The following is a 12169-nucleotide window of genomic DNA, read 5'->3' on the forward strand; positions in this document are numbered from 1 at the left end:
TCTCTGCTGTATTTTGCTTTGGAAACTGTGTCCCTTAGCATTAGTGCCCACATTCCAATTTTAAATCCTAGGAGGAAGCAGGATTAAGTATCCTCAGAACCTTTTTCTTAAGTGTATTTCTGAGAATGAAGTTAACATTGGAAGCAGCCCAGAGGATGGTCCATTAGTTCAGTAAAACGAATACTTATCAGTCTTGTGAAGGGTGAAGCTGCATTATTGTATTTGTGGGAATACAGCAACAGAGCCCCATGTTGTTCAAACCACTGATCAAAGCTTGACCTGGAAGCTTTTGATGGACCCACCGCCCAATTTGCCCTGTTGTCAGAAGCCATGCTTACTGGTCAGTTAGAGGTCCATGGGCACTCTGCCATCCAAACACTTTTCTCAGCTGATCCAATCCAGTTATCTCTGGCTCTCAGTCCAGCTTTCATGTACTAACAGAACTCCCCTTTCTGCAAATGGCGGCACATTAGAATTTGCTTTCATTTGTATGGTTGTGTGTGGGGACACTACCATGTACTTATATGGAACTGTTCTCTCTCATAGCGTTTAGGGACAGTTGGCACACTCTGGGCTGGGGTTACCCTCTGCAACCCATAATTTCACAGTCGTTGAGGCTCAGAACTTGACAATGATTATTTATAATGAAATTTACAGCTTTCAATATTACCATTAAAAAAATAAAGATGGAAGCTGAGAACTTAAATACAAATGAAGTTTTTATTGACATTGTAAGAAACATTTTATTCCTCAGTACAAAAGGGCTAAGTGGTTCTGAAAGCCTAAGTACAGTTGATATGTACACAGTGCTAAGTTCCTTCAAGCTGATCTAAGGCTTGGAGAACATCAGATCATAAATGCAGATTTATCAAATGAAGACCACTAAGATCTGTTACATCTGAACACTATTCCTATTGTATGTAAATGTATTTACACATTTTTTCTTTAAAAAAAGAGATTACACTTTTTATAAAAGTAAAAAAAAAAGTTGAGGTGAAAAAATGAACATGAGGTTTTTAAAAAAAATCTTACAAATATGCAGGCTGACAAAAGCGAACTTTCTCAAAGACGGCATTCGATTCCTATTGGACACTAACACATGAATGCCTAAGATTCACAAGACAATGTTCAGGCAGTTTTATCAACAGTGGTATGTGCTGTTATTGTAAGAGCAGCCTTATAGCTAAATTTGGCACTATTCCCCCCGCTGCTTTTAACCAAAACAACTCAAAATAAGGCACATCCATTGCAGGAATAGAAACACAGTTTTTTCATGGAAAAGGTCAAAGTGTATCGATTGAAGGAGGCCTAACCCATGACTTATCCAACATCATCTTAGAATTACTGGAAAAGGAAATCACATTTAAGACAGAAATAACAAAAGCTCAGAAACTAACCTTTATTACATAGTACCATATCAAGACCTTTCTTCAGCAGAGACAGAAATCTAAACTGCAGCTCTGATGCAGAAGTCCATAGAGTTGGGTTCCAACCCATTCTATAATGTTCCTTACAGCACAATCCTAGCCGTATTTACTCAGAAGTAAAGTTCCTTTGTTTGTTCATTTGTACCTGCTTGTAATTGACAATACAAAAGGATAACACAGATGGGGAGAGAAAGGTCCATGGAAGAAAAGTTAAACTGATGGGTATATGTATGTTTCTTGTTACGGTCAACAGAATGCCTTTAAGAATAAACTCTGGTCGTTACTGTTCTTTGCGTTGAAATAGATTAGGCTTCTGTGGTAGAAAGCAAGGATTTTTAGCAGTGCTTACCTTCCCTAGTTAAGGTTGCTGCTGTTCAGAACTTAGGAGTGAATTCAGGCAAGTGGGTTTCCCACTTCATCTCAGGGGCACCAAGCTGTCTGAAGTTACAGAAGACATATGCCGGTCACCATTTAGACATGCTAAATTCAGCGCAAGTCTGAATTATTTGGGGATGAAGTCTGAAAAATGATTTTTCCCTATGAACTGTGGCCGAAGTGATCCTGAAAGACTGTGGCAGGTAGAATAGCCTCTAGAACAAATATAAAGTGTGGCATTTACATTATTAAGTAGGATAACTGGCACGCAAGAAGCCTCTTACTGTGCTTCTGAAAGATTCTCAAATTTAATGCATAACAAGGAGGAAGTTCCCATAACTCTGGGACTGTTGAGATGACTTAATTGTCTTGACTTTGACTGGGATAAAGAGGGGAGTTTCAAAAATCCCCATATACACAGTTTTGAAGTGTCCCTCCCCACAATATAGCCGAAGCTAAATTTAGGAAGTGGCCTTTGACAGGAGTGCAAGAAATTGCAGTTAAAAACCAAACAATCCAACATGAGCCAAGCAGCGTATCATGTTATCTCTTGCTTCCAGTCTTTGTGCACACGGGCCATTTTGTGACTTGGTGATGGGTTGTGTAAGATACGGTTGGGGCAGACAATGATCCAGAAATTCACCCTGTCAGCTTTTGCTTTCTAAGTCCTGTAGTATTTTTTGAGGGGAGGTGGCAGTAATGATAAGGGTCGTAATTATTACGGACTTTCAGAAGGCTCTGCTGATGGAATGGGCACCTATCTTCACGCCTAAAGCCTTAGGCTGCTGCTTACTCCAGTCCATCTTACAAACTACTTAGGAATGGTGTTATTGCAGTCAGACCCAGCATAAGCAAAGAGTATGAACATCTAAACTCCAGCTTGGCTCTCTCTCTGACAATACTTCCAGGGTGGGAACTGCTACTGTGAGCAGGAAAGGCTACACTGCTACAGGAGCATGTTTGCATGTGGAGATTTCTAGGCTCAATCCATGCATCTCCTGATAAAAGGTCCCTGCTGAGACTCTAGACATGGCAGTGGGAAGATCTGTCCATTTTGGTTTCTCCCACCTTCTCCAATTTTAAGTTCAGTTCTCTACATTTTCATGTTAGTTGTGATTTACATTCCTCATGAATATTCACCAGCATTTTTAGTATGGGAGTCTGCTGATATGCACATTTCCCCACACAGTTTTGCCTAATGTAGACACTTTTACAAACACTTTGGGGTCTTATTTGCACTAATATGTGCATTTCTATGCACTCTTTATCCATGTAAATGCAGTTTTTGTATACGTTACTTGGCTGGAGAACTGCACATGAACATTTTGAGAAGTGTGAATTTTGAAGGATGGCTTTGACTTTTTTTGGAAAGTGCAAGTAAGGCTAAGTTTTCCTGTAAACAAAAACAGAACCATACCCCTCCCCCCAGCCTTAGCCTGGAGTGCTTAGATCATAGTGGGCCAGACAGAGGAATAGTATGACTTGATGTAAGGTATGTGCTCCTTTGACACTGCACCCAGTACATTTGGGAAATACATGGGCAATGCTGGTAATGAGAGGGCTGGGTTGCAGTCTCCTTGCACAAGCCCTAAATGTTCCGCTATTACCACAGTGGTTCAGGAGGGACACACATTGCAGTAGCCTTGGTTACCCTGAAGGCAACCTTGGAAGAGTAGAAAAGATTAGCCTCTCCAAGTGATCCACTGCTAGGACTTAACTCCACACACAAGTACATTCTATAAGGAAACATTCCTCCAAACAGGACTTCAATGGTCAAAAGCATTACAATAATTTTGGTTTCAATTGTTTTATAGGATGTTTGTGTTGATTGTTCTTCTAAGCTCAGAAACATGATAATGAATAGATGGCAAATTAACTTCAGTACTCCCAATTCTATGGAGAACCTCTACATCAGCAACTTTCAGGAATGTGTGATACTGAAGATGAGATTCTCCACACAATGTTAAGTTGTTTTGCAATGTTACAGACAACATGTGGAGGGTCATCATGTACCAGTGTTGGTTGGTGGCCTCAGTGTGTATACAATTGGCCTGGTTTAATTAAAAACACAGTGGTTCAGGCTCTATTGGTAAAGAAACAACCAGGTGGGTTCAAATCATGGTACTATAATATTGCCCGAGCCCAAAACATAAGAAATCTGGTGCAGTAATAACAGCACATTGTAATTTTGACATGATTAAGGGTTGAAGAAGTAGTGCAGCTGTTTAGTTCCAGGAAAATGTGCCTTTTGGAATTCCACCAGCCTAGAGTTGGAGCAACAGAAAAAATAAAGTCCTGATAAAACTGAGAGGTGCAAAGAAATCTCTAGAGTAACTTCTGCTTTTCACAAACCAATTTTTCACTCATACAATGGACCATTAAGAGACAGAGTGGGCTACTACACAGAATACAAACATAAGAGCCACAATCCAACAGAGCTAACTTGAGCTCATTTAAAAGTATGGATGCAATTGTGCTTGCTGTTGTGTTGCATTGTGCAACAAGACTAGAAAAGTAACCAAGATGGCAGTGAAAAATGAACAGGTCAGGGATATGTAAATTGAACTCTAAGATGGTAGGCCAACCCAATCTCCACAAACAGCATAAGAACGATATGAAGATTTTATAAACATTATTTAAAAAATAATGTAGTGTGTGTGAATGGCAATTTCTACATTTGGGATAGACCACCACTGATGGATATTGGTGGAAGAGCTTTCAGAATAGCTGTTACTGAGTGAAATGTTCTTGTACTGAACTTATTGACAGAGTCCCTATCCCAAAGGGAATCCTTATTTTTCCGGGGGGGGGGGGATTATGCACATTATGCACAAAATGATGTGATGTTCTGTATGTGGATTGAACCTTCTTATCAAGGACTAGTGCCTCTCATTTTGTTCTGTCGTTTTGCTTTGTTCTTGCCTTCCTCTGTATCACACCTACCTACTGGTATGGCTCATTTGTGCTTGAAGTTTCCGGCCCCATGGCTTAGGGTGGTGAGGCAGTGGAAGGTCGATAGGGGGCGGCTCTTGCTTGGGATATGTAGTTGGAATTGGTGGCATTCTTGCCCCTTTCTATGAATGAAGCTTTGGCCGGATTGCCAAGCCAATGATAGAGGACATTTACAGCACCACTGGAAGGCAGTTATTGTTAAATGGAATTATAGTAAACAAGAACTAAACATTTTGAATATTATAGCTTGAGCTTTTAAACCATTTAGATCTATGCATATTGCACTGAAGTGAATGCCAACAATCTGAACTAAACCTTGCTTAAAAGTGCAACTTGTGTTTACATTTATGTCTCAGACAAGCAGACTTATAATAGCACTCGCATAGATATTGATTTATTTTCATACACGCACATGTTCAAGTTACTCCCCATTTTGTAACAAAAAATGTGAGGCTTACTCATTATGCAATGGAGGTTTTGGAAACTGAAGCCAATTTTTGACATAAAAATGGGCAGTCATTTTGTCATTATTTTCTTTTTTAACCAACTTATTTTTATTGGAATATGCTTCAGAGTTACTTATTTATATGGTATTTTGTCTCTCCTCAGTCCAAAGCAGTGGTTTTCAAGCTGCATTCTGGAGAACCCTAAAATTTGTTAGATGCACTTCTACACGTTCTTAAGTGAAAACATCAGTAATGACAGACTTGTTCATTATCACTGACACACACACACACACACACCCCGCGCAGTATATAGCCAATGTGGTCTTGGGTGGTTCCTCAGCTCAAGTAGGGCCAGGATGAGACCCAGCAAGCCAAGGCAGCACTCTGCAGTCTAGAACACGACTGAGAAGATTTGCCTCAGGCAAAGCATTATGTGGAGAGGTCCATGAATACAGAAAACTTGAAAACCACTGGTGTAGAGCAATAGAAATGACAACTCAAACCACTACACGTGGGTTTTTTTGAATAAATTAGTTGCTTTAAACCATTCACCCATTCCTCTTGACAGGGTTTGCGTGATCAGTGCTAAGAGGATGGAACCCCAAACTTCAATATATATATGTGCTCCTGGAAATGTTGTGTCTACATGTTAGAACCTGGCTGTATAAGAACTCCAGCAACAACCATATAGGATTGTATTTCCTTTTGAGTTACAGGAAGAGGCAATGCCATTTTATCAGACCTTCCTCAAAGATAAACCAGCATGCACATCACACATTTACATTGGCTTACAATTACAAAAAAATATATAAACAAACAATAAAATAAAAAAGAAGCATATAAACATTGAAAAAAAAGGGGGACTGTGGGTGTAACAATACTGATTCAGAACTGAAACGGAAGACAGTTTCTCCCTAGAACACTTTAGGGTTTTTCAGAGTCCTTATTCCATAAAAGGAATATACTTGAAACACATCCCATTTAGGTGAGATGAGACTGCTAAAGTACTTAAAGCAACTAAAAAAAATGAATTACTTTTTAAAAAAATCTTTCATCTCCTAAGTTGTGTATGTCTATTGCATAACAGCAAGAAACTTGCTTTCTTCTGCAAGTGAGGTCAACAAAGAATTCATGTCCCCAATGGCCATGTTGTTTGTGCTTATGGGCATGGCTGGGAATGTAAGAGACGCTCGGGGAGTGGTGAGGCGGGAGGAGTTGCGGGAGAGGTTCTGAATGATGCTGGGACTCAGGGCTCCTGAAATTAAGCTGGCATGGTCACCATCATCTATGATAGCATCAAAATCAATCTGCACGCTTTCGAGGCTGCTGGTGTCAATGCTGTCAACGGTGCTTGTTACCTGGTTGGCTCCTGGGGAGAGAAGCTCTGACGAAGTAGCATCACTCGCCCCCTGAAGCAGGCAGTTAGCTTCTGAAAGGGGGAAAGCGCCTGTTTTCAGAGCTTGCTGGCTAAACCCTGTGGTTTGGTCATACAACTGACCAGAGTAATTCTGCATATTAGAGCAGAACTGCTGCGACTGACCTTGGGATTCTACTTTGATGCCATTGACCCTGTGTGGCTGGTTGGCATCCCTTATGTGTCCTTGCGGCTGCACCAAGTTATTCCTTGACGTGTTTTGTCGCCTGCCACCCCAGTAGTTGGCACAGGGCTGGTACCCTTTCGCCATCACCAAACCTGATGGCTGGATCCCAGCATTGTGAGACAGTGGACAACTTTGTGGCCCTTGATAAAGGGTGGGTTGTGAGGGAGCTGAAACGTGCTCTGTCATCATTTTATGGGAATGGTTGACTTCTTGGCAGTAGATATCATCGGTTGGCTGATTATGAAGGTACTCCTGGGCAACCACATTTCTGCCCTGCATCCTGCTAATTACATTGGGAGACTGCTCCTCTGATACTGCAGTGCAGCCAAAATTCTGCTGGTTTCCATTATTTGGCATGAAATTATTTCCCAGCTTTTGCCCTTGAATCACAATGTCATAGGTATTGCCCACTGGTTGTCTGCCAATACTTTCACCATACAGCTGTGCCTTATTTGACTGAAGGTGGCAAGAATGACTGGTGTCACTGTTGTTCATGACCATATTCTGCTGTAAACTGCAGGAGCCGTTGTTGTCTAGAAGATGCTGATAGCCATTTTGCTGGGACACAGCATTTCTCTCCAGCCCATGGTGCTGCTGTTGGACAACCATGTTGTTATAGAGGCCTAAGGTTTGAGTGTGCTGGATCAGGGACCGTTGCCCACATTTTAATTTTGAGGGAGACAAGTCAGAACTTCCTGAGCTTACTTCATTCCACTGAATTGGCAGGTCGTTTTTACTGGCCTCAGAGTTGTTTGGTGGAGGAGACTGGTCAAAGTTGTTGCCGTACCCCAATGCTGAATTGTGATGCACTTTGTTGTGATCTAGTCCACCATTCGGCAGGTGGTTGTACGCACCCTGATTCTGAGAATTCAAATACTGGACCACGTCGTCAGGTAGGAGATCCTCATCATTCAGACTGCCATCTGCTTCCATTGTAGCAGCTTCCATGGCCACATTCTCAGAGATACTAGGAGGACAAGGGGAACAGTTGCGGAACAAGCCACCATCAGAACGGGTGTAGTTCTGAAGGATGAAGTTACGCCTTTCCATAGATGGAGGCAAAACAGGAGGGTTAAAGCTATTGAGACTGTTGAAACGCTGGACTCTGGGAAAGGAAAGGTTATCGGAAACTGGTCTCACAGGGTCACTGGCTCTCCTTGTGCTGTTCCCCAACACATCATGGGGCAGTATGTGTCGCCTGTTGTAATTGTTTGTCCCACCATCACTACATCTTCGGGGAGAATTCACTGGGGGCAGTGGTGACATTCCAGACTCCCTACAGTCACCCAATAGTGCCATTTTTGTTTTCAAGCTCATCCTCTCCATATTAGGGAGTGGTGTGGGTGGGGGTCCACCAGTAGCTGCTGCATATTTTGCTTTCAGCCGGTATTGCTGGGCAGGGGTCAGGCTGAGAAGACCTGGCAAGCCATCACACTGGCTGGCTTCACTGGATCGCCGAGAGGCATCGGTTGAAATGGGGTCGTAGGAATCAGTAACACTGATGTTCTGGAGCCTCCCCTCGCCTTGGGAAGCATCACTGGATCTCCGACTGGAGAAGCAAGGTGAAATCCCAGAGGATCTGCGGCTGCTCATGTAGGCTGAGCTGATGGTGCTGGTGTTGCTGTCCCTTCTGTTCAGCATGTTGAGCACAGTAATGTCCATGTTTGTGAGTTCATTTTTATTGGCTAGAATAGTCATGTTTCCCCCAATGCTGCAGCTGTTGCTTGAATAAGTACCTGGGGTAAAGAAAGAAGAAAAGACTCCAGGTTGATCAGGGGAAATAAAGAAATGGTACGAAATGTGCTACAGGCCTTGCCAAGAAAATGCCATTATATTTCCAAAATGTAGATGATGGGGCCAACAAGACTTTTGGATTCAGGCACACAAAGAATAATGTTGCAAGATGAAAGAAAGCTGAAGGCATTGCCCAGACACTGCCCGCAACGCAACACAGAATGAACAATGCTGCCTGGTGCTGTGGACAAGTTCCCACTGAGGTTTACCCCGGTAGTTGGGCAGTGCTGCTTCAGTTAGGTAGCTCACACAACCGAAGTCCACAATGCTGTTCTATACAAAAATTAAAATACCTTCAAAGAGAAAAAAGCATGTTAAGAGTAGCACAACTACATCTCTAGAACTAGGTAAGAACTGGGTCTATGTTGGCTTGTCTCTCTTGTCTCTAGTAGGACTCCACTGACTGGATCTCTGAAAATATGCAGTCTTTTTTAAAATGTAGATTACAGTCTTAATCGAACCATACTGAAAGCCAAAATTGCAAAATACACAATTCCATAAATTATTTGGGATAATTTGAAAGTCATTCTTCAATATCTTTTGCATGACATTCCAAGCAACATTATAAAATAAGCAATTATAATAATTTCTTTTCTTTTCTGTAGTTCCCTTTATTGGAATGAACTTAAACCAGAAACAAGAAATACCACAGATATTTTGCATGGGTGGCTGCAGTTGAAGGAAAAAATCTTTGGGCAGAAATGGCGATGAGACCTGCGATGGACTCTGGGTATGTTTTGTTTCCCAGCTCCATTCACGTGTATCACCTACATTAACACATGCTTTGGACTAAACACAAGAATTCTACCATACCATCTTTCAATAAAATATTAATAATAAGAATCTTACCACCTTCCCTAGTGTACCCTCCTCCCTGGGATAATACTTTGATATGAGCAGGAAATTAGGTTGCAATCCTATACATGCTGACCTGTGAGTAAGCACCACTGAACTCATAAGGTCTGAGTAGACATGCACAGGCTTAGAGCAGAGGTTTTCAACCTTTCTGAGTCCACGGCTCCCTTGACCAACTACATTCTTTCTGTGGCACCCTGTGGGGCCCAGTTATGTCCCCCCTTGCCTGCAGAGCCGGCAGCCCCTCACCCCTTTTTGAACACCCTTCCTTGGGGAGTGTTCCCTCAACCTCCTCTCCTCTCCCTCTCTTTGGGAGTCCTTTGGGCAGCTGCAACTGCCACCTCTGCTCTCTGAACTGCCCCCCCACCTCAAATAGAGCTGCCCCACAGGGGCCTGGGAAGCACCCCCTGCCCAGCCCCAGAGGCACCATTTGCCTGGGCTGCTGCAACCAACAGCTGTGGAAGCCTTTGGGAGGCAGAGACATGAGAGGGCATCAGAGGCCAGTGTAGCCCTGTGGAACCCCTGACTATCATTCAAGATACCCAGGGCGACACAGCACCCTGGTTGAAAACCACTGGCTTAGAGTATAAGGGTCTAACATGATTAAACAAATCTTATTCAACTGCTCTACCTACTTTAAATAATATACTTATTTAAAATTTGCATTTGAGTAGAACAATAGTTCTGAAGCAAGAAGCATACTTTGCTTTCAGAAACTGGATAACTGTGCTGTACTCAGATCATCTTAAAACAGTCCACCTGTGAGAAAGAAAAGGAGGAACTATCTCTTTTAGGAGTTTTTTTTTTTTTTTGCAGGTTTTATTTATAACAACAGTAATCTTTTCTTAATCACTGACTTAGTGCAGCACCTTTTAGTAGAGTATCTTGAATCAATTAATGCTCTAAACTGGTTGCATTCTGAGCAAAAACCGTGTTTTGCATAGAAGAGCATTCAAAAAAAGTGATCTCCACTTGTGGTTTGAAATGCTGTATCCCAACTAAAGTTACATGGCATAATTACGTGGTGATCAGCTTTGACCCTGTGTGGTGTAGTGGTTAAGAGTGGTGGACTCGTAATCTGGGGAACCGGGTTTGCGTCTCCGCTCCTCCACATGCAGCTGCTGGGTGACCTTGGGCTAGTCACACTTCTCTGAAGACTCTCAGCCCCACTCACCTCACAGAGTGTTTGTTGTGGGGGAGGAAGGGAAAGGAGAATGTGAGCCGCTTTGAGACTCCTTTGGGTAGTGATAAGGCGGGATATCAAATCCAAAATCTTCAAATCCAAACTCTTCTTACGTGATAATTTTAGTCAGGGAAGGGCCTATTAACACTCCATGATTTCGTACTCTCAAATTAGAATGAGCATGCACTTTATTTAGTTGCATTATAATGGCAAAAGCACTAAAGAAACCCTGTGCAGGGTTGGGGGGTTTTCGGGGGGGGGGGGAGGAGGAGGGATAAAGTGTCAATGGATTCTAAAGGGGAGTCATTCATTCATTATTTTATGTTATTATTTAGAGAACTTATATACCACTTAATTCCAATCTTCTTTAAGTGGTGTACACGGAATATAATACAATGAAAATAAAATTCAGTTAAAACTATAAAATCAGAATCCAGTTAAAATGTCTGCTGGGACAACAACAACAACAAGCATTTTGTAGGCAGACCAGAAGTTCAACAGGGATGGGGGGGGGGGGGCTCTGTGACCTCAACAGGAAGGATGTGCCATAAAATTTGGGTCACAATACTGAACACACATGGTGTACTGGAGCCATGCATCCATGCCATAGGGAACACGGACAGTGACTCCACCAAACATCTCAGTAACTAGGCAGGGATCAGGTGGTCTTTGAGGTATCCTGAACCCAGTCAGTGCTGGCAACAGTCTGTCCCCATCAACGGTCTAGCTGCAGATTATATTAAATGAGCATATCTTACCATTTCCTATGAGAGGCGGCAAAGTTGGGGCTTTGGAATGTGGAATGGGGTTCAGTCTTGGAAGCACTCCACTGATTTGTTTCAACCTTTCCAGCTTAACTTGCTCCATCCATTTGGTCTCTGACATATTCCTCCTGGTCTGCAAGCCAAGTGCTGTGGTTGCTGTGGAAATGGTAGAGTCCATGATAGGGGTTTCATCTATGACACTGAGGTCTCCTACACTACCTCGACTGGTCAGATTAAGCTCGGTCCCATTGTTGGAATAGGTGCTGATGGGGGACTGCTCGCTGCTGCATGTAGACTGACCACCAGGGCTTGGCTGAGATGTCTGTTTGGAGGAGAAAAGATATGGGGGGGGGGGAGAGAGGAAATCCAGTTAGAAACAGATTGCACCTAGCATCCATCATGCTTAGAGAAAGGCAAGACAGAACTCGGAAGTGTGTTTATCCTCAGCCATCTTGCAAGGTACCTCAGTTATTTATTTAAATGAGGTACCTTGCAAGATGGCTGAGAAATAAACACAATTTCATTATTAAGAAAAGCCTTAATAGGTCAGAGTCATCCTGAGGCATGTGCAGGATGCTACCAAGGACTCTCATCTTACCAAACCATTTTAAGCTTCTGAAATCTAAGGTTAGGGCCTGCTCTTCAAAAGAGTGTGTGTATTCTTCTGATGTTGGACTTGTGCGTCTGGAGTAACATCCTTCTCCCACATCAGACGAAATGCTTAAAAAAAAAAAAGCTACTGAAAATGAGAGGGGTCTTGTGGCACAGCTGG

The 12169-nt window shown here is 42.6% G+C and overlaps 1 protein-coding gene across 7 annotated transcripts in view; it reads right to left on the reverse strand.

Moving 5' to 3' along the window:
- Positions 1–701: 701 nt before the first annotated feature.
- Positions 702–12169, reverse strand: part of GLI3 (GLI family zinc finger 3) — a 239092-nt gene continuing 227624 nt past the window's right edge. For all 7 annotated transcript variants that reach the window (XM_028749954.2, XM_077916535.1, XM_028749953.2 and 4 more), the window contains 2 exons: positions 11392–11719; positions 702–8537 (listed from right to left, as the gene is read on the reverse strand). In XM_028749954.2, coding sequence (XP_028605787.2) covers positions 6274–8537; positions 11392–11719 — 2592 coding nt within the window. In that variant the 3' untranslated portion in view covers positions 702–6273. The remainder of the gene's footprint in view (positions 8538–11391; positions 11720–12169) is intronic.

Source organism: Podarcis muralis, chromosome 12 (assembly GCF_964188315.1).
Source record: "Podarcis muralis chromosome 12, rPodMur119.hap1.1, whole genome shotgun sequence".
NCBI classification, from domain to species: Eukaryota; Metazoa; Chordata; class Lepidosauria; order Squamata; family Lacertidae; genus Podarcis; species Podarcis muralis.